Consider the following 24,225-nt stretch of genomic DNA (forward strand, 5'->3'; position numbering starts at 1 on the left):
CCCACTTCCCCCTAGATCCCAGAGAGCTTTGGGTGTGAAAGCACGTGTGTTCCTGCTTGTGAATGCCTCCATATGTGTGCTCACAAGATGCCATCTGTCTTACCTTAAAGGTGCCCCAGGCCTATGGTTGGCCCCTCGCTCTACACCCCTCCATCACCCCATACTGCTTTCCTAGCTTCACCAGTGAGGCTCCTTGCCCATGGAATAATCTGTATTTTACACACTGTACTTGAATCCATGACTCATAAATGTTTACTGAATACCAACTGTGTGCACGCCACCATGCTAGGTGTTTTCAGGTCTTCAAACAACATTCAAATGGAATCCAAGTTCTAGACTGGGGTGGGGAGGAATGTGTCTGGGCCTCATTTTCCCCATTGATAAAGTGAGGGAACGGAATTCGCCGAGGGAGCTTCTAAGAACCCTTCCAGCTCTGATGTTGAATGACTGTATATTCTTCTTATTTATTATTTTTTTATCTTCTTATTTTCTTATCTATTCTCTCTCCTCAAATCTTTCTGAAAGCTCTTTGAGGCAGAATGAGCCAAGAAAAGTCAAATTGACCTGCCTAAGGTCACACAGGAAATTAACAGAGCCCCTACCAGAACCCAAGTCTCTTCAAGTTTCTCTGGGGGGAAAAGTAAAGAATGAATAGAATAGAAATAAGAAATGGAATAAAGAAATTTAAAGAAAGAAATTGTGCGAGGCAGGGGTGGTGTGAATATGGTCCCTTCAAATTCGGGGTTGGGACTGAATGGATTCCATTTTTCCAGGTTTCCTTCCAGGCCAATTCATTTTTTTCCTAGGCTGGTAGATAGCAACAATAACTGGCCTGTTTTATTAGGATAAGGTTCACGTGGCACTTTGCCCCCATTTAATGGATGAGGAAACTGAGGCACAGAGCAATTAACAACTTGTCCATGGTTATACAGCTAATAAATATCAGAACCAGGATTCAAACCCAGATCTTCTGGGTCTGGGTCCAGCTCTCTCCACCTCCCCATTAAGCCATGCTTCCTCTCATTGGAGATTAGAGACTAGATTAGATTAGATTAGACTAGATTAGAGACTGTCTAGGAACAGGGGTAGAGATAGGGCTTGGGGAGGTTCTCTGGAATCATAGACATCTTAGAGGGCACCTAGTCCAATTTACTCATTTTACAGTAAGGCCCGAAGAGGGAATGACTTACCCAGGGCCACACAGGTAGTGCGTAGGATTCAACAGTGCTCCTCCTCTTAAATTCACCATGATTTCCATCCTTGAGCCGGTGGGGGAGTGGAGGAAGATGTTTAGAGGAGTCAGGTCCTGGAGCTCCCTCAGCACCTTCCACCATAGGAAAGGTCCATAAATCAGGGTTCTTCAAGGTGCCCAGGTCCATCTTCCCTCCAGCTAAAAAGTAACTCCCAGATCCTCCAAATAGAAAAAGTAAAGCTTGAGTCAGGATCATTTGTGGGAGGTGGCCTCCCTCTGCTGGGCAAAGAGAAAAGTATAGTAACTTCCTGGTCCCTGCCTGAAGAAGGCCTGAGACTCAAAGGTACCTGTTGGAATAGGTGCCTGGTGAGCACCATCTCCTGTGGGGTCTCCAGGAAATCTATCAGATTGTAGAAGGATAAGTCCTCTATGGAGAGAGTTCAGCTTGTCCTCGACCTCAAGCCAAGGGATGAGATTCTGCCCTGGTCAGTAGAGCTGGGGGTAGCTGTGGGGAACAGGAAAGAGTTCAATGGGGATAGCGGTCAGGGAACAGGTTAGGAAATGGGAAGTGCAAGGGGGTGTGTGCTAAGCTGTGGAGGCCTCAAATGCCAGACTAAGGTGTTTTTTAAGGCACCATGGTAGCCTGGAAATGGCATTGAACTTAGAGTCAAGAGACCCGGGTTCAAGTTCCTACCCTGACAAGTCAACTTAATCTCTCTAAGCTCATTTTCCTCATTTGTAAAATTCAGATGATAGCACCTGTGGTCTCCATCAAATGAGAATCCTATACCTAAAGTACCTTGAAAATCTTATGGTGCCCTAGAAATGCCAGTGCTACTGTTATTATTCACTTATGGCATCATGGACAGAATGTTGGGCCCGGAGGCAGGAAAATCTGAGTTCAAATCCAACATCAGACATTTCCTCAGCTGTGACTTCCCAGTCATATAATTTAACCTTCTTGACCTCAGTTTCCCCCTTTGCAAAGTGGGGATAAGAACAGCACTTACCACCCCCAGTTATTGGGAGGATCAAATGAGATAATATTTGTAAATTACTTTGCAAACCTTAAAGTTCTATAAAAATGTCAACTATCATAGCAACTCATAGGGTGGCACAGGGGATATCTTGCTAAGGGGATAACTTGGTTTTAATTCCTGACTCTGGCACCTACTAGATGTGTGATCCTAGGTAAGTCATTTCATTTTCCTTTGCCTCCAGCAACTCCCTAGGATATGGTACTAAGCCATTGACGGGTTGTAATCTGTGTCAGCAAAGGGAATGTCCTCCTCGGAAGTAACTAGGGATGGCTGAATCACAAATCTTTTGTGTATTTGCATTCCTACTTCACAAGGAAAGTGCTTTGTAAACCTTATTCTATAAACAAATTGCATGTATTTACTCAGTGAGCACTGGGGCTGGGGGGAGGTCCTGAAGAGTTTTTTGAGCCAAGGGATGACCGTGGCCAAATTAATACGTAAGGAGTGTTAGGCCAGCAGTGGTGTGACAATAGGGGGAGGGAAGACCCACGAGGAGGTTAGATTGTAAGCTCCTTGAAGGCAGGGACTGCTTTGCTTTCCTCTTTGTATCTCGCATAGTGCAAGCTCAAGAAAGGCTTCTTGATTGATTAACTGATGGAAGCTGTTGCCATAGTCCAGGTGTCTGGTAATAAGACTTTGTATTTTGGGTGGAAATGGGAATGGGGGGGAGGGGGTGTGTAGAGTTGGAAATAGGCATGAGAAATACTGCAGAAGTAGAATTTATTGGCCCATTTGACCAATAGGTGATGATTTCTTTGGACATGGCACCTGAGTAGATGCTTAGGAACATAAAAGATTGCCCTTTTAATCAACAATTAAAGTCTACCTTAGCTAGCAAGAATGGCCTGACACTTCTATATATATATATATTAATTTGTTTTATTTTTAGTTTTCAACATTCACTTCCACAAGTTTTTGAGTTCCAGATTTTCACCCCATCTCCCCCTCCCCCCACCCCAAGATGGCGTGCGTTCTGAATATCCCTTCCCCTAGTCTGTCCTCTCTTCTATCTCTCTCCCCTTCTCTTATCCCCTTCCCCTCCTATTTTCCTGTAGGGTATGGCCTAACACTTCTTGAGACGGCTGTGAGACACCCAGGGAGACTCAAACGCCTTTAGATTTAAAGTTCATCACAGTCTGAATCGAACTGATCTTCCCAGACAGATTTCACAGCACTCCCCCTCATGGACTCTTTGTACCCACCAAATTGGCCCAATTCCAGTTCCCTGTCGGCAATGTTCCATGGGCTGCCTTTAGAGAGGTGCTGGGACAGCCTGAAATGCTCTCACACCTCATCTCTGCCTCATGGCATTCCTAGCTTCTGCCAGAGTCCGACTTAAGTGTCAGTGCCTCCTTTCCTGGTCCTCCTCCTCCCCAGTTGTTAGGGTCCCCCCCCCTCGCCTTCCCTAAATTACTTTGCATATATTTCATTGTTATATATGCTGCACATTATTTCCCCACAAGGGAATGTAAGCTCTTGAGGGCAGGGACTGTTTGGATTTAATTTTTGTATCCCTAGTACCTAGTACATTATGAATGCTTATTGAATTGAACTGAATTTCTTAGCAAGGTACTAAACATTGTGCAGGCCATCGAACAAGTATATGACATGTATTGAACCTTATGTCTCTGAATGAAGAGACTAAGGCAAGACCACACGTGAATGAATGAATGAGTGAGTGAATGAATGAATGAAGTTTTAAATTGCCCAACACAATGAGTCTCATAGAAACTTAAAGAAGACCTGGGTCTGAATCCCAGCTCAGTTACTTACTACCTATGTGAGGTCATGTCTTTGGGCTAGTTTTCTATTCTGCACGAGATGGAGCTCAACGTCTATCTCTAAGGTCCCTTCCAGGCCTAAATCTATGATCTTCTCATCCTATGATTCTTTTCTTTGAGTTTCAGCATTGACCTCTCTGGGCTTCTCTCCTGCCTCAGGGAGAAGATTATCAGGTACCATGCCTCCTGGCAGAAAAGAGTTGAGCATCCTGGGATCCTTAGTACCTGGTAAGGAAAGGAGTTGGTAGAGGAAGAGAAGAAATAGGGAAACAGGAAGCAAACTCTCTCATCTCCGCCTGGAACAGAGTGTCAGGACGTCCGGGAGTAGGGGCAGAGAAGGAGCATTGATATTCCTAAAGCATAGGGCTTGATCAAGTTACTCCTCTGCTCAAGAAGCTCCAACTTTACCTTTAGGTAAAGTACAGATTTCTCTGCTTGGCATTTAAAGCCCCCTAAAGTCTGGCTCCAGCCTCCCTTTCCAGGCTTATCAAATATTTCTCCCCTTAAAACATTCTATGATCTGCTGATCTGCTGGCTGTTTGTCCCTAGCATCCTATCTCCCATCTCCATATCTTTGTACAGGTTACTGTGTCCTCAGTGACACCTTAGAGATTCCTTGGCTTATTTCAGGGTTCAGCTCCAGGGCTACCTCTTATAGAAGGCTTATCCGATTCCCCCAGTGGTCCGTGCCTTCACCTCTCCCACGCCTGCAGAAATTACTTATTTTGTATGAATTATTCCTATACTGATATGTGTGTATTTTGTTCCTCCTCAATAGAATAACAGCAGAAACTCTTGCATATTTGTCTCTATATCTTTAGCACCTAACACTGTCTGGCACACAGTAGTTGCTTAATCAGTGCTGAGAGAGAGAGACAGAGAGAGAAAGAGACAGAGTGCTCAGAAGGTAGAGATTTGCCTCTATTCCTGGTCATCCAGGTGTGTGAGTGATGGTGGTCTGGTAGGAGGCAGCAGAGACTGAGAAAGGGGGAAATAGGTGTCTATTCAGATGCTGCCTGGCTGGTAGGGGAGGGAGGGGAGGTATGGCGGGTAGCCAAGGAGAGAGATCTGAGCTGGGAACTGACTGCCCCAAGTGTTTTGTTTATTCAAACAGCCTGTCCAGCCCAAGGCTTTGGCGGTGACGCAAAGGCTCTGATGTTGGGGCCGGGTTTGGGGGGGGGGTGAGTGCGGGCACACAGCAGGACTGAGCAGGTCAGGGCTACTGCGGCCCTGCTTCCCTATCTCAGCTGGGTCTCTCCCAAGGTCCTCTCAGCCCAGCTGTTGTAGGGTGGAGGTGGGGAGCGCAGAACAAGTGATCTGCAGAATGAAGCCATGTCTGCACACCATCCTTCTTTCCACCATGCTCTGGCACCTTGGCCTGTTAAAGGTATATCCGACAACCACTGGGGAGTGACCTGGGCAGGATGGCAGCGTACTCAATTCCCCTCCAGTCTCAGCACATACCGCCCACTTCACCACCTCACACTGGGACATTCTTCTCCCTTCTGGGATCCATCCAAATCATCCCCAGAGCCGGGGGGGGGGGGGGGGGGGAGGGGGCGGGGGGGGGGGGTGGGAAGGGACAGAACTGAAACTTTGAAGAGGGTGGATGAAACAGACCTCAGAAGAGGAGGCTGGGATTGCCTTGGTGAGGCTTTCTTCAGAGCAGTTGTTTGGCCAGAAAAAAACACAAATCACTGAATTTCAGAGCTCAAAGGGACCTCAGTGGCTATCTGGGCTAGCCCACACCTCAAAAAGGATTCCCTTTTATGCAAGGGCCATTCAGTCTGTGCTCAAAGCCCTCCAGGGAAAGAATCTACACTATCTAGCAAGGGCAGCTCTAATAGTGAGGAAAAGTTTAGGCTTATATCAAGCTGCCTCTTTGCATTTTTGTTTTGTTCTTTTTTTTTAAGGCAATGGGGTTAAGTGACTTGGCCAAGGCCACACAGCTAGTAAGTGTCAAGTGTTTGGTCTAAGGCCAAATTTGAACTCAGGTCCTCCTGACTTCAGGGCCAGTGCTCTGTCCACTGCGCCACCTAGCTGCCCCCACCTCTTTGCATTTTTAACCTCCCTGGATCAGACAAGTGGGCTCCCACGTGGCCCTGCCACAAAGACCTGCATTCCCTCCTCTGATGGCCTCTTTCACTTGCTATGGACTCTGCAGGATGTAAAGGGAAGGCCTCTAGGTTATTCAGACAGCCTCTGATTACAGAAAGTTGTCAGATGGGGTCTCACTACAGTCATGATTGCCCCAGTGCTGGTGGAGAACATGTATCTGAGTTAAGAGCGGACTGGGAGATAGAGGGAAAGGCTGAAGTTTATCTCAGGTCTAGGAAAGGTAGTTATCACCCATCATTTGTTCCTAGAAATGTGACCACACCCCTCCCCCACCCATACTGGCACAAGGGGAAGTCTGTCTCCGACTCTTCACTGAGTCATGCCCTGTTCCCTCTCCCCAAGGACAAGACTCACAACTGGAAGCTCCCTCAGTGACCAGAATGAGCCCAACCTCCTCATTTTACAGAGGTGGACAATGAGTCCCTAAGAAAGGAAAATCGCAAAGCTCCCTAAGAGATTCCTGCTCCCAGCCCCCTCAGGTAAGGGAGACCACCAGGTCCAACTTGTTCTACAGAAAGGGCAAGTGAAGCTATATGTAGAACCATCCCATTTGGAACCGCAGGAATCTTAGAGATCACCTGGTGAAGTCCAAGCCCCTTTATCCTGACAGGGAGGGGAGTGTCTAAGGGCTCATTATAAGGAAAGGGGACTTTTGGGGAATGACCTGGCTGTCAAGTTGAATTCAGCTCTTTGTGAGGTGGAACATGGCAGCTATTTAATATTTCCTTGGCAGCTAAATGGAGGAGGAGTTGACTGACACTGATGAGTAGTTAGTTAACTGATTATGGCATAACATGAAGGCACACTGGTGCTTGGGAACAGGGACAAGGGGAAAGGGTTGCACAGTCCTATTGCAGCACAGTGTAGCCTTTGGAATCAGAGGTTTAAATTCTGACTTAGGGTCCTTGAGCAAATAACCTAAGCCTCAGTTTCCTCAGCTGTCAATTTCTTAAGCTGTAAAATTCTTTCTAGTCCTAAACCCTCTGATTCTATGATTCCATCCATCTGGGTCTCAGGAGCCAGAGAAGAAAGAGGCAACTAGGTCTCATGGAGAGATCTCTAGGCATAGTGAACTTCAGGCCCCAGAAGGAAGAAAAGGGGAGTCAATGCCCATCTTGTAAGAGGTTGCCCTTGGGATTCAGCACACCCAGATCACTCTCTGCCCAGGGTTTGTAACGTTTTATGTGTCCTGCACCCCTCTAGTGGAGCCTATAGATGGATAATTTCCCAGAACCATAGTTTTAAATGCATAATATAAAATACATAGGATTACAAAGGAAACTATTTTGGAATTAAAATGTCACTTTCCCCCTGCAAGTTCATTTTGTTGTTGTCATGTCCGACTCTATGACCCCATTTGAGGTTTTCTTGGCAAAGATACTGGAGTGGCTTGCCATTTCCTTCCCCTACTCATTTTACAGAGGAGGAAACTGAGGCAAACAGGTAAGTGACTTGCCCAAGGTCATACAGCTGGTAAGTGTCTGAGGCCAGATTTGAACTCAGGAAGGTGAGTCTTCCTGCCTCCAAGCCCTGCATTCTATCCATTGTGCCATCTAGCTGCCTTCCAGGTTTGTAGACCCTGGAAATCTGTCCTCAGACTCCTTTGAGGTTCAAAGGTCCAAGATTAAGAATTCCTCCATTAATTCAATATGGGAATGCCTGTATAGAGTGCTAGGCCTGGAGTCAGGAAGATCTGAGTTTAAATTCGGCCCCATACAGTTACTAGCTGTGTGACCCTGGTCAAGTCACTTAACCTCGTTTGCCTCCGTTTCCTCATCTGTAAGAGGGGGATAATAATAGGACCTACCTACCAGGGTTGTTGTGAGGATCACATGAGCTAATAAGTGTAAAGTCTCTAGAAGGTGTGTCTGACTGGTGTCCTGCATCTGACATTTCAGAAAGATGCTGGGAGTGAACCATGTATGATCTCTTGGTAATCATGGGCCACATAAGATTCCAGCATGGAAGATAAAGGGGCAGGGCAGGGATAGGGGTAGAAGATGGGGAGAAGAAAGGAAGGGACATGAGTAGACCACAAGCAGAATGTCTTATTGGAGCCTTATGGAGCTCAAAGAAATGATAATCATAACAACATTTACACAGCATTTTAAAGTATACAGATCACTTTTACAAATGTTATTTTATCCTCACAAAAACAATGGTAGGTGCTTTTATTAACCCCATTTTACAGATAAGGAAACTGATTCAGAAGTTGTGATTTGCCCACAGTCAAGCAGCTAGTAAGGGTCTAAGATGGGATTTGAATCCAGGTCCAGTCTTATTACACTTTGCATCTTCCCCTCCCTGCCCCCCATACATACCAGGCTTAATAAATGTTTGTTGAATTGAATCCCCACTTGGGAAGACAGTTAGCTTCTACCCAGGTGTTTCTATTTCAATATTGCTCTATGGAATCATTCTTTAAAAATGTATCCAAATGCTAGTAATTAGTGATCAGTTAGAAAGTCTGATCAAAGACTGTTCCCCAACGAGATTGTCCTTGACTCCTGTGACGGCGTGCCATTTTCTCTTCTCCTGGGGCTTCTGCTAAACCCTTTGTAACATTTGAATTTTGTTCCTGTGGAGGAACCTCGTAGATAGCAGGGCTTACCACTTAAAAAGAAAAAAAAGAGACACTAATAGTGAGATTTCAGAACCCACACTAAGCAATCTACTATGCATCCTGCCAGGAGAAGCAGCATAATGGAGTGGGTAGCAAGCTGGCCTCAGAGTTAGTATAACCTGGGTTATACTCTGATATTTGCTAGGTGGTTCTGGGCACATCATTTAACTTCTCATGTGCCCTGGGTAACCCTCTAAATTGTAAAATGGCTCTACAGATGTAGAAATTTCCTACTCAGAGAGCTCTCTACATCAATAAAATCACAGGTCAAACTATTTTTTTTTCTTTTTAATGGCAGGCCATAGTAGAGAAGATAGACTTTATTTAGAGGAAAGAACACTGATATTTTTTAGTCTGGAGGCCTGAATTTGAGTCCTAACCTCACCATTTATTATCTATATTTGTTATGGTTCAGTTGTTCAGTCCTGTCCGATGCTTTGTGGCCCCGTGGATCATAGCATGCCATCCCGATGTCTTTTTTTTTTTTAATCATTCTAACACTGTCTGTGGGATGTTCTTGGCAAAAATACTGGAGTGGTTTGCCATTTTCTTCTCCACTGGATCAGAACTCTCCACTGTGACCTCTCTGTCTTGGTAACCTTGCACAGCATAGATCAAAGTTTCACTGAGCTACGTGAGCCTCTCTGCTACAAGGAAGTGATCCAGAAAGAGATTATCTATATAACCTTGAGCAAATAATTCTAATTCTTTCAGAAGATTATTCTGGAAGTGATTTATATAATTAACTAGAGAGAAAAAGACTGGATGTAGGGAGAGCAGTTAGGAATCCACTGCAATAGAAGTCTGAAGGCACTTAGACTCTGAACTAGGGGAGTGAGAGTGGGAAGGAGAGGGTAGATTCCTTTTTTTTAAAAAAATGTATTATTCTCTTTACCATCTTCTGATATTCCAGTTTCATTTTGGTCATGGGGCCTGGAAATGAACAGGGAATTTAGAGCAATGCTAAAGAAGAGGACAGGAGGGTACTTCTATTCTCTTCCCCAGAGAAGTAGAGGCAAATGGAACTTAAGTTACACAGTTAGGCAAAAGGCTCAATGTCTGAGAGAAGCAACATGGTGCTCTTTCTAGAACATTCATCTGCAAGTAAGGAAACATGGGTTTTATTCCCCATTCTAACACTAAAAAGTTGCATGACTTTGGACAGGGCCACTTCCCTTCTCTGGCCCATTTCTTCATCAGTAAAATGAAGGATTTGGACTAAATCAGAGGTTCTTCATCTAGGGTATGTGAACTTTGTTCTTAAAAAATATTTTGACAACTGTCTGTCTCAGTATACAGTAATTGGTTTCCTTTACAATCCTATGTATTTTATTTTGTACCTTTAAAAATATTATTCTGAGAGTCCTTACACATAAAAAGGTTAAGAACCCCATTATACTAGATGACCTCAAAGATTTCATATATCCAGCCCTCACATTCTATACTTTTAGTCTAGTCTATAGCTAGTTCTTATCAGATTCCTCCACTGTGACTCAGATGACTTCCCCATACACTTCTGCTATTCAGAGGTAGACACAAACTAGTCAGTTCTTTACCCAAGGATTCACACTTTCTCAGGAACACAAAGACTGGATAAATTTCCCCTGGTGCCAATCCTGTATAGATTTGCTCTGAGAAAGACATGTGTAATCACAGGATAAATAAATGGGAAGAGGGATCCCAGACTCAGCAAAGAGGGGTTCCTTGGATTATACCATCCCATCTGGGTGTGGAGGCTATGAACTCATGCAGTAGTCCTGCTGTGCAATGACCTGTTTTATCTAGACTGAGCCAATCAGTGAAATCAGATCACCAGCCTCAAAGGAGTCTCTGCCATTGGTTCTTACAGGCTAAGACTTTATTTAACTTTATTTTCCTTCAACTAGACAGTCATGCTCAATAGATCTACTTTAACTTAGTGACCCAGGTGCTATGATTCCTATGGACTACTCTTAAACCCTATGCTCTCATTCTCCCCAATAGGCCAATAGCTCAACAGCTTGATTGCATATTGGGCATAGCCTTGGCAAAGTAGATAGAATTTGTCTCATTCATTGTTGGACATTTGTGTTATGGAGATTTACAGCATTTGCCTTTTAACAGTTTTAAGGAAGTCGAGTTATCCACAGAGAGAGAAAATGGGGTAGAGTGGGTGGAATGAAGGATAAATAAGGTAAACTGAACTGGAAAAGGAACTAGGTCACATTTCTCACCTAACTATACCTATGCAAAGCCTGACTGTTCAGAGCAATATGGTACTGTTACACAAATGATAGCAAAAATGCTTCAGAGGAAATAGGCTCTGGAGTGTGAGACTTGCAAACTTAAACTTATAAAGTAATAACAGAAAAAAGGAGAAGGAAGAATAATAGGAGAATAGGAAAGAGCAGTGTGCTTTTATTGTTTCATTACAAAGTTTGCTTTTAGGAAACAAGCCCATCATTGCTGATTCAAGATTCATTATGACCATCAAATCCTTTCTGGTCATTCTAAGATTTCAGCACATAATACAGTGTCTTGCACGTATTTTCTGGTAGGAGTCTATAATTTAATCAGTGTGAAGAGCTCCCAGTACTTAAATTCACTCCATTAATGCTGATCAGCATCTCATTTATTAAGTTAATGCCTTAGAGAGTAGCCTGAGTCACCGAGAGGTTAAATGACTGCTGATAGACTTCAAGTGTTAGAGATAGTACTTGACTCCAAGACCAGATCTCTGTCTAATACACTGTGCTCCATCTTGCATTACATATAGTCAGTGTTTAATGTTTGTTGACTTTAACTTAGTTCTTTTTACCCAGATAAATAAAATAGCCGCATGATGTTCAAAAATAAGTATATATTTTAAAAATTCTATTCAAATGAAAATAAGTTTATAATTTGGTTTTTTTTAAAAATATTCCATTTAGCTCCATAATTTTCCTCCTAATTACCCCCGTGTTAGATTTGGTAAGCTCCAAAAGAGGGACATTGAAGTTGCTTACAATTAATGACATTACAGATATGTATGTATGTAGGAATATGCATACATACCTATACATACACACACACTCACACACATACACTCTTAATGGCAATAATGTATGCTATAATGTAATTTACTCAATATTAATATTATTTCATTATCTATGATACCTATAAGCATAATGTAGTTTTCCTGTTTTTCTCTCTTGACAGTATCCATTTAAACATTGGACTTATGTGAAATCATGATTACAATTCCTGCTTTGGGGGTTTAACTAAAACATAATACACTGGGTTCCAGTCCTTTGTTTTTTAAACTCTTTGTGTATGTGTTTTAAGAGTATTTATTATATGCAACAAATTGTTGGGTTCTATCTTCTAACTGAGTCTGTGACTTTTTTCCACTTAGTGGGCGAATTTGGCCTTTAACATTCAAGGTCACACATGTTAACTTTGTTTTTCTTCTCCATAAAATTCTATTAAATTATCCTCAAAATACTGTGCAGCTTTAAATATCTGGTCACAGTCTCCTCCCTTAACCACAGAAACACGATCCCTTCCCTACCTAATCCAGTCTTTGACTTGACTTTTTCAGATCCTTCTTTGGTACCTGCAGCTTCTTTTTCTTGAAACAATAATATCCTAGTTTCCAGCCTAATGCAAAGAAGCAAGACCCATATTCTTTGTCCCCAAGACCTGACCCAAATCCCTGGATTTTAATTTTACTGATATAATCATACTTACCTTTCCTAGACTACATAAGAGTATGGTTCAGGATCCCCCTATGTCCTCTAACCCCTACTTTTAAAGAGTGAATTACTTTCACATATGTTGCCCCAATTACCAGATTTATTTGCTTTCAGCTCTCTGACCTTTTTCTAAGACACTTCTTTCTGATCACCCTTAATAGCATTAAAATATAGTTTGGGTATTTCTTTGTTTAATCAATGTATGTGAGATAATGTAGGATTCCTAAGGGGAAATTGTCTCTTTAGAGCATGTAAATATCAAGTCATTATCACCTAGCCTTTTTTATGCTATGTGGCTTTATTTACCCTTATAAAGTATCTTTTCTTTGCTAAATTTGTGTTTGAAATGGCCTGCTCATTTCTGGTTTTCTCTGAAGGAAACATTTTTTTAAAAGTGTAGTCCTGCTGAAAATTCATTTTCTTTCACAGAGTGGTATAGGCAACTTTGCAGGATATGTTATTTTGGAGTAAAAGACAACTTCCTCTGCTTTTTAGTGTATCCTATTCTAGAATTTTCTTTCATTCTTTATTGTTGATAGGGAATCCTATACATTTTACTATACTTTGATCTGAAAGTAGAAATCTCCTGGATGCTTATGAAATTCTTTAAAATTTAAGCTGTGGGGTTTTGCAGAGATGAGGAACTAGGGACATGAAATTTATAGCATATCCTGTCAGACTTATGTGATATGTTGGTTGGTTTTGCTGAAGTGTTTCTTTTCCTCTTTCCTCTCTATTCTTTGCTATATGGGATGACTTTCTGGGTGGAAGAGGGAGGAGAGAGATATATTTGGAAATGAAGTGATCTAAAAACAAAAGTTATCAACAATTTTTAAAATTATAGCTTTGGAACTTAGTGACTATACTTTTACATGATTTAAGCTTGGGATTACTCTCTAATAACATCTTATGCATTCTCTCAGTGTGCCCTCTTTATCCAACACTTCTGGACTGTTTGTTTATGTTATTTTCCCATATATGGTCTCTTTGATCATGTTTTAATAAGAAACCAATAACTCTCAGATTGTCTCACTAAACTCCTTCAAAATGTGTTCTTTGATCCATAGAAACCTATGTATTTTTCCCATTACTTTGTGAGCTATTGAAAACTGCTGTTGTTATATTTACTAATGCATTTTCACATTTTTATTCTGTCTCTGCTACTCTCATTTTTAGAGTAACCACTGCTTTATTATTTTTTTCATTTTCTGTTTTAAATCATTCTCTTGTTTATCTTTTAAAAATTCTTCTATATAACTCTAATTTCCTTCCCTATATCTTCTTTAATTCTTTATTTATATTCTAACTCCTTACACCTTGGTAGCTAGGTGGTTCAATGAATGCAGTATTGGACCTAGAGTCAGGAAAACCTGATTTCAAATACAGCCTCAGACACTTATTAGCTATGTGACCTTGGGCAAGTCACTTGACCTCTGCCTGCCTTGGTGGTCTTATCTGTAAAATGGGGGTAATAATAGCACCTACCTTCTAGGGTTGTTATGAAGATTAACTGATTTTAAGTCAGATTTATAAAATGTTTTGAAAATCTTAAACTTTCATAATATGCTACCTATTGTTATTAGTATTAGTATGACCCACTCTGAAATGCACTGAGGTGGCTCAATTGTTAGAGTATTGGGCCTGGAGTCAGATAGAGTCATCTTCCTGAATTCAAATCTGGCCTCAGACACTTACTAGCTGTGTAACCCTAGCCAAGTCACTTAACCCTGTTTGCCTCAGTTTCCTCATCTGTAAAACCAGCTGGGAAAGGAAATAGCAAACCACTCCAGTATCCAATATCCAAATGAGAGAAATCAACCCAGATTGTAGCAGCATTAGTGTGACAGTGCTCTCTACTGACAGAGAACTGAGGAACAGAGAGAATGTGATAGGGCACCACATTTGGGGGATTAGCTAGCAATCCATCAGGTCTGAGGAAAAGAGCCCAGCATCTAGCTGGGACTAACTCTATCCACCAAAAGAGTCTCAGGGCAGAGATCTACACTGGCGAACCAAAAATCTCTTCGTGTGGAGAAAGGCTGAGATGCTTTGAGATCTAGCCTCCTGGGAAACCACTATCAAAGGAAAGAGAGTCAGAAAGTGAGAAACAGAAAAAATAAGGGGGGTGGGATGGAGATTGACATTAACAAAGAAAAAAACTCAAAGACTTTGGGCATAAGTAGATCAATTAATAAGGAAAACACTAATAGCCAGGAGAAAATATGTCCTCTGATCTAGTAAACAATTTCAGAAGTCTATGAATAAATATTGTGAAACAAAGGAACATAATTTAACCCTTGATGAAACCCAAGACCCTGTGGATTTGGAGGAGAACATGGAACCACAATACACTGTTCCTTAATGGTTTAAAAGAGAAATAAAAATTGTAAGAGCAGAATTTATGGCCTCCAAAGAAAAAATAATTGGCAGAACAGAAAAAATCAAATCTGCAATGACACAATGACAACACTTACTAAAGAAACAACAACAAGAGGGAAAACAAGATAACTGATTGACAATGTAAATGTACAAAAGTGTAGGATGATCTAGAAGAAGAAAAGCTTTAAAATTACATTTAAAGAAAATAGGCTTTCCATTCAAGCAAAATATATTGATTCCAAAGACAGGATATATAGGGGGAAAAAACATAAAGATAATAGATCTCCCAGAATAACACATGTAAAAAAAAACCTGAACAACATAATGCAACAAATAATATAAGAAAACTTCCCGGAACATCTGAACACAAAACAAAAATATCAGTGGAAAGAATCCATAGATTGACTCCAGGAAAAGAAAAAAAAAAGCCCACCAAGGCTAGAAACTCTAAGACACATAGTGGTTAAATTTAATAGTTCAATTTGAAATTGAATAGCAAGTGAAAGGCCTTCAAAACAAAGGAAAGAAAATTTAAGACTATTCTACATCCATCATAAAACACAGGAGAGAATGGAATAATATGTTCTAAAGAATAATGCAGCTCAGAATACAGCACACAATGATTTACCCTGAAAATCTGAGCTTAACCATAAATGAAAAAAGATGAACATTCAATAATAAAGAGGCATACAAAACATTTTTAGAAAGAAAACCAGACCTGAACAACAAAAAGGCAGGATGGACAAACAGATGCTGTAACCAAGGACAGTAACAGCAATAGAGAGTGACATCAGAAGAACAGTTAGAACCTCCTTTTTAAACATGCACAAAGAGACAAGGGTGAATACAGAAGTCAGATAGAAGTAATGGTTGAGAAATGGGTCTGGGGCATTATAGACATAACCTCACAGCACTTCACCTGCAGGTGAATCAATGTATTTTGTGAGATTAAGTTGCAAAATGGGGGGGTGGAGAAAGAGGAGAGGAAAAGAGGGGGGCAGAGGGGAGTGTGTAAAGTGCCCTGATCTAGTCAAAAATTAACACTTTCAGGGGAAAGTGACTCTTATAGTCTCTCAGGAAAAGAAGAGCCTGCAGGGGAGTGAATGAAGAGGAGGGCTGAGAGGAAGGATTGAAAGGGGGGAGAGAAGAGGGAAGCCTTGTTTTGGTGGGGGGAAGGAGTTCCACTGAAGAATGCTTCTGCCGGGAGCACCTGCGTCCCCGGCTGTGCTCTGATGCAGCAGAGTGTGAAGAGAGAAAGAAACACGGGCCAGGTGAGAGCAGTGAAGAACAAACTCTGTTTATTGATCTGAGGGCTCAGGCTTATAGAGTACTGGATCAAGCAATAGTAACATTGTTATTCATGAAAAGTACAAACCTAATTAAGTGATTTCCTTACTTCCTGGTACCTTGTCTGTTACTTTCTTTCCTGCGTCCTGTCCTGTACCCTATCCGTTTCCTCCCTTCCTGCATCCTGTTCTCAAGAAATGGAACAGGGGGGTGGTGAGCCAACATCCTGAGTTTCACAGCTGTCAGGCTTAGTACAAGCTGCAGGTAAGACCTGGGCTGGCCTAAGCCCTCCAACTCCCCAGAGCCGGCCCTCTACATGCTCCTATGTGTGAAGGGAGATGTCCTGTGAAGAGAGATGGGGACCTTGTATTGGATATTGTCTATGGAGATTTAGTGCTTAGAAAGACAATTTATCCTGCCTCAGGAGGTGGGGGAGGATTTGGAGCTCCTGGAGGTAACTAGTACTTGGGGGCACTGGAAGACATCAACCCAAGGAGGAGATTTTGAAGGAGGAAAGTGACTAGAGGGAGGATATAAGGTCAGTGGTGGGTTGCATAATTGGAAATATGAGAGGGAGGGTCCTGCCACTGGGCAGTGTCATCTTTGTCCCCTGTAGGAGCTGGCATTTTGAGAGAGAGAGAGAGAGAGAAAGAGAGAGAGAGAGAGAGAGAGAGAGAATAGAAAAGAGAAATCAGAAAAGCGAGTTCTACAAGGCAGTGTCAGAAACTGCCTAGAGGGGAGAGTCCAGAAAGAACACTCCAGAAGTGTTGATTCCATGAGGAATTCAGAGAAAAGAGAGAGACTAGATAAGTATAGGGACCACAACTAAAGAATAAGAATCCAGAGTAGACATAGAGACTAGATAATAAAGAGAGTGAAGGAGAGGAGAGGAGAGAGAGAGAGAGAGAGGAGAGAGAGAGAGAGAGAGAGAGAGAGAGAGAGAAATTTTAAACTAATGAACAGAACTAGTTGAAGTGGAGGTGAAAAAGGGAGAATCTACTTGACTAACTGAGAATAAGAAGGGGGAAGGGGAGGAATTAAATAGTTAGATTAAAGCAGGAAAGAAAAAAGATTTTATTTTTTTAAAATTCCAAAGAGAAATGGATAACAAATGGGAAGAGAGATCTTAGATGAGAGGATAACAGACAACTAGGGCCACCTTTAAAAATATTAAGCTAAAGTACCTGAGGACATCTAGTATTGTATTTATAGTGGAAGAGGGGGAAATGAATCATAACTTTTAAAAAATATTCAGCATTAGAGACAAATGGAGGAAATTAAAAACATAACTCTCGTAACCTTAAATGTGACTGGATTAAACAAACCCATAATACAAGAAAGGTTGACAGACAGGATGACAGAACCTTGACAGAGGACAGAGCCAAGATGGTGGTGTGAAAGCAGTGACTTGCTTGAGTTCTCCCCCAAACCCCTCCAAAGACCTATAAAAATGGCTCTAAACAAATTCTAAAGCAGCAGAATCCACAAAAAACAGAGTGAAACAAATTTCCAGCCCAAGACAACCTGGATGATTGATTGGAAAGGCGTATCGAACCAGGCTGGGAGCGCAGCGCAGCGCGGAGTGGGCATGCAGGCCTCAGGGAACCTGGAGCAGGCCTCAGAGGACTGAATCTCGGGCAGCTGTGGCAGTTTCCAGATTCCGCAATCCACAAATGCCAAAGACAACTTAGGAGGTCAGTGGGAAAATTCTGTTTCTACGGTGCTGAGAGAGGAATGTGAGGTCTCAGCTCCAATTCCCCAAGAGCGTGGCCCTGGAGGGGGGGCAGCTATCTTCTGAGCTTCCAGCCCACAGACAGAGGGGGAATCAAGTGGCTGATCAGAGGGGGATTGCAGGGATCTCTTTGCCAGTGCAGAGGCTGGAATCTCTGGCTTTGCCCGTGCATGGATCTGGGTCACAGTTCTGGGTGGTCCTGGGCAAGGAAGAGCACTGGCATGGTGGAGCGTGTAGCAGCTGTGAAGAGGAAATCCTCCTTACAGTTGCAGGACAGAAAGGAGTACTTGTCATCACTAATAGACCACAGCACGGGCCAGGAAAGGAGTAAACACCTCGCCCCTTATCTACCACCTTGGTAGAACTGAAAATTTACAGGTGCCTACAAGTATCTCTGAAAACAGCTATACAAACCCCTGAAGCTTGGGACAGTACATTCTCCACATCGGAAGCAGACTCTTACCTTAACAAAGAGTTTAAAACTCAAGTAATTGGCCAGGATCATGAGCAAGCAGCGAAAAAAGAGTCAGACTATATTATCTTACTTTGGTGACAAAGAAGATCAAAATATACAACCAGAAGGAGACAACAAAGTCAAAGCTCCTACATCCAAAGCCTCCAAGAAAAATATAAATCAATCCCAGGCCTTGGAAGAGCTCAAAAGAGATTTTGAGAAACAAGTAAGAGAAGTAGAGGAAAAACTGGGAAGAGAAATGAGAGTGATACAAGAAAATCGTGAAAAACAAGTCAACAGCTTGCTAAAGGAGACCCCAAAAATACTGAAGAAAATAACACCTTAAAAAATAGCCTAAACCAAATGGCCAAAGAGGTCCAAAAAGCCAATGAGGAGAAGAATGCCCTAAAAAGAAAAATTGGCCAAATGGAAAAGGAAATTCAAAAGATTACTGAAGAAAATATTTCCTTAAAAATCAGAATACAGCAATTGGAAGCTAGTGACTTTATGAGAAATCAAGACACTGTGAAACAAATCCAAAAGAATGGAAAAAAAAAAGAAAACAATGTGAAATATCTCATTGGAAAAACAACTGACCTGGAAAATAGATCCAGGAGAGAGAATTTAAAAATTATTGGACTATCTGAAAGCCATGATCAAAAAAAGAGCCTAGACATCATCTTTCAAGAAATTATCAAGGAAAACTGCCCTGATATAGTAGAACCAGAGGGCAAAATAGAAATTGAAAGAATCCACCAATCTCCTCCTGAAAGAGATCCCCAAAGGAAAACTCCTAGGAATATTGTAGCCAAATTCCAGAGTTCCCAGGTTATGGAGAAAATATTACAAGCAGCCAGAAAGAAACTGTGGAAACACAATCAGGATAACACAAGATTTAACAGGTTCTACATTAAAGGACTGCAGGACATGGAATATAATATTCCAGAGGACAAAGGAGATAGGATTACAACCAAGAATCACCTACCCAGCAAAACTGAGTATAATCCTTCAGGGGAAAAAATGGTCATTCAGTGAAATAGAGGACTTTCAAGCATTCTTGATGAAAAGACCAGAGCTGAATAGAAAATTTGACTTTCAAATACAAGACTCAAGTGGAACATGAAGAGGTAAACAGGAAAGAGAAATCATAAGAGACTTATTAAGGTTGAACTGTTTACATTCCTGCATGGAAAGATGATATTTATAACTCATGAGACCTTTGTCAGTATTAGGGTAGGAGGAAAAAAATTATATGTGTATAGATAGATGATAGATAGATAGATAGATAGATAGATAGATAGATAGATAGATAGATAGAGGGCACAGGGTGAGTTGAAGATTAAGGGGTCATATCTGGAGAATAAAATTAAGGGATGAGAGAGGATTATACTGAGAGAAGAAAGGAGAGGTAGAAGGGTAAATTATCTCACAAAAAAAAACAGAAAAGAAAAGGCTCTTACAGTGGGGAAATGGGGAAGGTGAGAGGGAATGAGTGAATCTTATTCTCATAGGATTTGGCTTACAGAGGGAATAACATACACATTCAATTGGGTATGGAAATCTGTCTTACCCTACAGGAAAATAGGGGGAGAAGGGGACAAGAGAGCAGGGGGATGATAGAGAGGAGGGCAGATTGGGAAAGGGGTAATCAGAAGCAAATACTTCTGAGGAGGGACAGGGTCAAAAGAAAGAATAGAATAAATGGGAGGGCAGGGTAGGAGTAAGGGAAATAGAGTTAGTTTTTCACAACATGGCTACTATGGACGTGTTTTGCATAACTGCACATGTATAACCTATATTGAGTTGCTTGCCTTTTCAATGAGGGTAGGTGGGGAGGGAGGAAGGAGAAGATTTGAAACCTAAAGTTTTAAAACCATATGTTTGAAAAAAATGTTTTCACATGCTAGTGGGAAATGAGAAATACAGGAAATGGGTCACAGAAGTCTATCCTGCCCTACAGGAAAATCGAAGGGGAAGGGATAAGAGAAGAGGGGGAGAGATAGAAGAGAGTACAGAGTAGGGGAAGGGATATTCAGAATGCATGCCATCTTGGGTTGGGGGGAAGGGGGAGATGGGGAGAAAATTTGGAACTCAAAATCTTGTGGAAGTAAATATTGAAAACTAAAAATAAATAAATTTATATTTTAAAAAAAATTTTCACTGGTACAAAGGACTGGCTCAAATTGTTGAAGGGATAAGTAAAAAATGCCACCTAGATGTTCAGTTCTCTTCAGAGACAGACCAGTAACCTGCCTGACACTGGAAAGCTTTGCTTACCTGAATCAGTGTGATGTCCTCATTGACTGTGCTTATTGACTGTCCGCCTCTGCAAAGACTAAGTAAACTTTCTTTTGAAAAAAAAAAAAAAGAACACAGAACCTTACAATCTGCTGCTTACGAGAAACACATTTGAAAAAACAAAAACATACATAAAACTAAACTGAAGAGATGGCAAACATTTTAGCGTGTATAAAATGAGCCCAAAAAAGCAGGTGTTGTAATCACATTACCTAACAAAGCAAAAACAAACATTGGAAAAAATAGGATAAATAAGAAAACTACATTATGATGAAAAGAATCCTAGGCAACAAACCAATAGCTGTATGTCTTCTAAATACCTTAGTATTCAGATTTATAAAGGAAAAACTGACTGAGCTACAAGAAGACAGAGAGAGGAATACAATAGTAACAGGAGACTTCAATGTCCCTCTCTCAGTTTTGGATTAAGTCTTAACAGAAAGATAAACAAAAGGGAAAATGTGGAACTGAACAAAGTGCTAGAGAAGCTAGAACTAAAAGCCATATAGCATCTTGTAAATGGGACTGCAAAAGAATTTACATATTTCTAACCATCATATGGAATTTTTATAAAAATTGACCATGTATTAGGGCACAAAGAATAAACAAATGTTAAAAGGCAGAAATTGCAAATACATCCTCTTTAAACAATAACTCAATAATAATAATGTGACCACAAACAAAAGACCCAAGTGGAGACTTAACAATTTAGTGCTAAATAATCAGTGAATCAAAGAACAAATCATAGAAATAATAATTATGTGGGAAGAAACGTATAATGATGAAACAACATCAAAATTTTGCGGATGCAAATAAAACAGTCCTCAAGGGAAAAATCATATCTCTACGTGTATTTACTTATGTATATATGCGTAAACAAATGGAAAAAGATTAGCAAACTGAATGTGCATTTTAAATTAGAAAGCAAACCAATAAAGCTAAACTAAGATAATCACAAAAGAGAAAATATTAAAAATTAGAGGAGAAAATAGAAAAACAGGAAACCCTCCCAAAAAAAACATGTTAAAATGTTAAATAAAACTAAAAGCTGATTCTTTGAAAAGACTAATAAAATTTATAAACCTTTAACTAATTTGATTTTTTAAAAAGATGGCAGAAAATCAAATGAAATGGCAAGTAAGCAAAGTAGAATCACAACAAAACCAGAAAGAAAATAAAAATAATCAGAACGTATTATGCATAGTTATATGCTGAGAACACAAAATAGAGGAATACCTTCAAAAAATATAAAATATACAAACTGTCAAAAAATAAGAGAGAGTTCTTAAATAACCCAGTCTCAGAAAAAGAAATAGATCTAGCTGTAAAGGAACTACCAAATTAAAAATTCTAGATTCTGATGGAGTCACAAGAAAATTCTATCAAACTTTAAAAGACAATTATTACCCATTCTTCGCAAATTATTCTCAAAAACAGAAAGAAAGCACTCTACCAGAATCTTTGAGACAAATACCTAAACCAGAAAAAGATAAAACACAGAAGGAATACTATAAGCCAACATCATTAGTGAATGTCAATTCAAAAAGTTTTTAAACAAAACCCTATTAAACAGATTACAGTGGTTTATCCAAGAAATCATGCATTATGATCAGGTGGGATTTATACCAGGAATGCAAAGATGGTTCGACATTAAGAAAACAATCAATATAAGTAATTACATTAAAAATCAGAACATCCAAAACCACATGAAAAGGTGCAGGGAAAAAAAAAACATTTTACAAACTACAACACTCTTTTATGTCCCAAACTCTACAAAGTATGGGTATAGAGGGATCTTTTTAATATCATAAAATGCAACTATCTAAAACCAAAAGTGTGTGCCATATGTCATGGGGATATGCTAGAACCTTTCCAAATAGATAGAAGAATAAGGCAAGAATGCCCATTTCCCTCACTTTACTTTCTGTAGTTCTGAAAATGTTAGCAGCAGCAATAAGATAAAAAGTAAAATCACAAATATAGGTAAAGAGTAGATAAAACTATCCCTATTTGCTAATGGTAAAGTGGTATACTTGGAAAATCCTAGAGAATCAGCAAAGACACCAATTGAGATGATAACTTTAGCAAAGTTGCAGACTATTAAGAAACAGAAGAAATAAAACTTGGGATTCCTCTCTGATGGCATCCTATGGAGTTTCAATCTGCAGTGAATCTTCTTTATCCAGTATTTCTGGATTGTTTTCTTATGTTATTTCCAGGGGAAAGTCCTTTTATTGAAAATACACCATGGTAAGATTGAAAGAGGCTCAAATTTGACTTCTAACTCACTAAGTGTCCTATAGAAGCAGTCACTGCATAACTCTGGGCCTCAGTTTTCCTATCTACAAAATAGAGGTGGAAATGATAATCCCTCTCAACTCTAACATCATGTGATTCATTTCCTTCATTAGTGCTATATACATAAATGGCCTTCAAATTTTAGGGCATAGTTTAGGGTTCTAAATATGCCTGATGTGTTTCTGGAATATTCCTTTGCAAATGGAGGTAAAGGCCAAAGGTCATAGCGATTGGGAAGGGAGGGGGGAGAGGAGATAGAAGACATCTAATCCAACTCCCTCATTTGACAGATGAGGAAACTGAGGCCCAAAGTGGCAAAAAGACTTACCAAGGGTAGGTAGGCATATACAGAATCAAGAAAATTGAAGAAAATGGTGGTTGCTTGCTTTCTCAGATGGAGGAGAAGCCCAAACAATCAGACTCATCATCGACTACCTGGAGGGAGGTAGACAACTACCAGAAAGCCATGACGAGGATGGCCAATGACATCCTGTCCTTGCGTAGGCAAGTGACCTCGCTGGAGACAGAAAACAACTCCCTTCGGCAACAGGTGTCCACACAGGAGCGGATGGGTCATGCCTCTCCGGAAGATGAAGAGATGATAGGTGAGGGAATCTTGAGATCCTCCATGCAAGAGGACCCTGGAGCAGAAGGTCCCTGGTACTGGTGGTTTTGTTCTTGAGAGGGTGGGTAGATAGAAGGGGAGTTTGGCATCATATGCCATGATGGTGAATGTTGATGATTTTTCAAAGTGGCCTTCTTTGCTGCTTTAGGACAGCACCAATGTTCTGTGTTCAGGGCTAGTTCCTCCCAACCCCTGGATAATAACACATATGTTTTGGGGGAAGAGGGAGCCTGGGGAAAACCAATTTGTCCACGGAGGGAATGGAAGGGGAGCTTTACAAAAGTAAGCCCAACGGCAGAATTTTTCATCTTTCGACCTGGTCTGTTGGGTCTACGCAGACCCAAGCTGAACTAATCTTTGGTATGGTTGGGGGCTTGTTTGGGCTGGCAACGGTGCATTGAGCTGTCCCCAACCCTACCCCAACAGCAAACATGAAGCAAAGACTTTCCCACAGCACCATGGAAATGAAAAGGTTGAAGGACAGGGTGCAGCAGCTGCAGAATGAGTTAATTCGGGTGAGTGGGACCTTACAAAGAGAGGAAACAGGAGGGAGGGCTGGGTGGGAGGAACTGGGGCGGGGGGCCAAAGTGGGGAGGCAAAGGGTGGAGGGAGGTATCAGTCCATGGTGGGTGGGTCAGGAGAGGGGATGGTTTTCAGTGTTTCTCTCTGTACCACAACCTCCCTG

General features: G+C 41.1%; 1 protein-coding gene across 7 annotated transcripts in view; it reads left to right on the plus strand.

Annotated features, from left to right (window-relative positions):
• Positions 1-24,225, plus strand: part of CCDC33 (coiled-coil domain containing 33) — a 221,305-nt gene that overhangs the window by 178,348 nt on the left and 18,732 nt on the right. For all 7 annotated transcript variants that reach the window (XM_020994637.2, XM_020994640.2, XM_020994645.2 and 4 more), the window contains 2 exons: positions 23,310-23,520; positions 23,967-24,055. In XM_020994637.2, the coding sequence (XP_020850296.1) occupies positions 23,310-23,520; positions 23,967-24,055 (300 nt within the window). The remainder of the gene's footprint in view (positions 1-23,309; positions 23,521-23,966; positions 24,056-24,225) is intronic.

Source organism: Phascolarctos cinereus, unplaced genomic scaffold, assembly GCF_003287225.1.
Source record: "Phascolarctos cinereus isolate Bilbo 61053 unplaced genomic scaffold, phaCin_HiC Scaffold_3;HRSCAF=262, whole genome shotgun sequence".
In the NCBI taxonomy this organism is placed as follows: Eukaryota; Metazoa; Chordata; class Mammalia; order Diprotodontia; family Phascolarctidae; genus Phascolarctos; species Phascolarctos cinereus.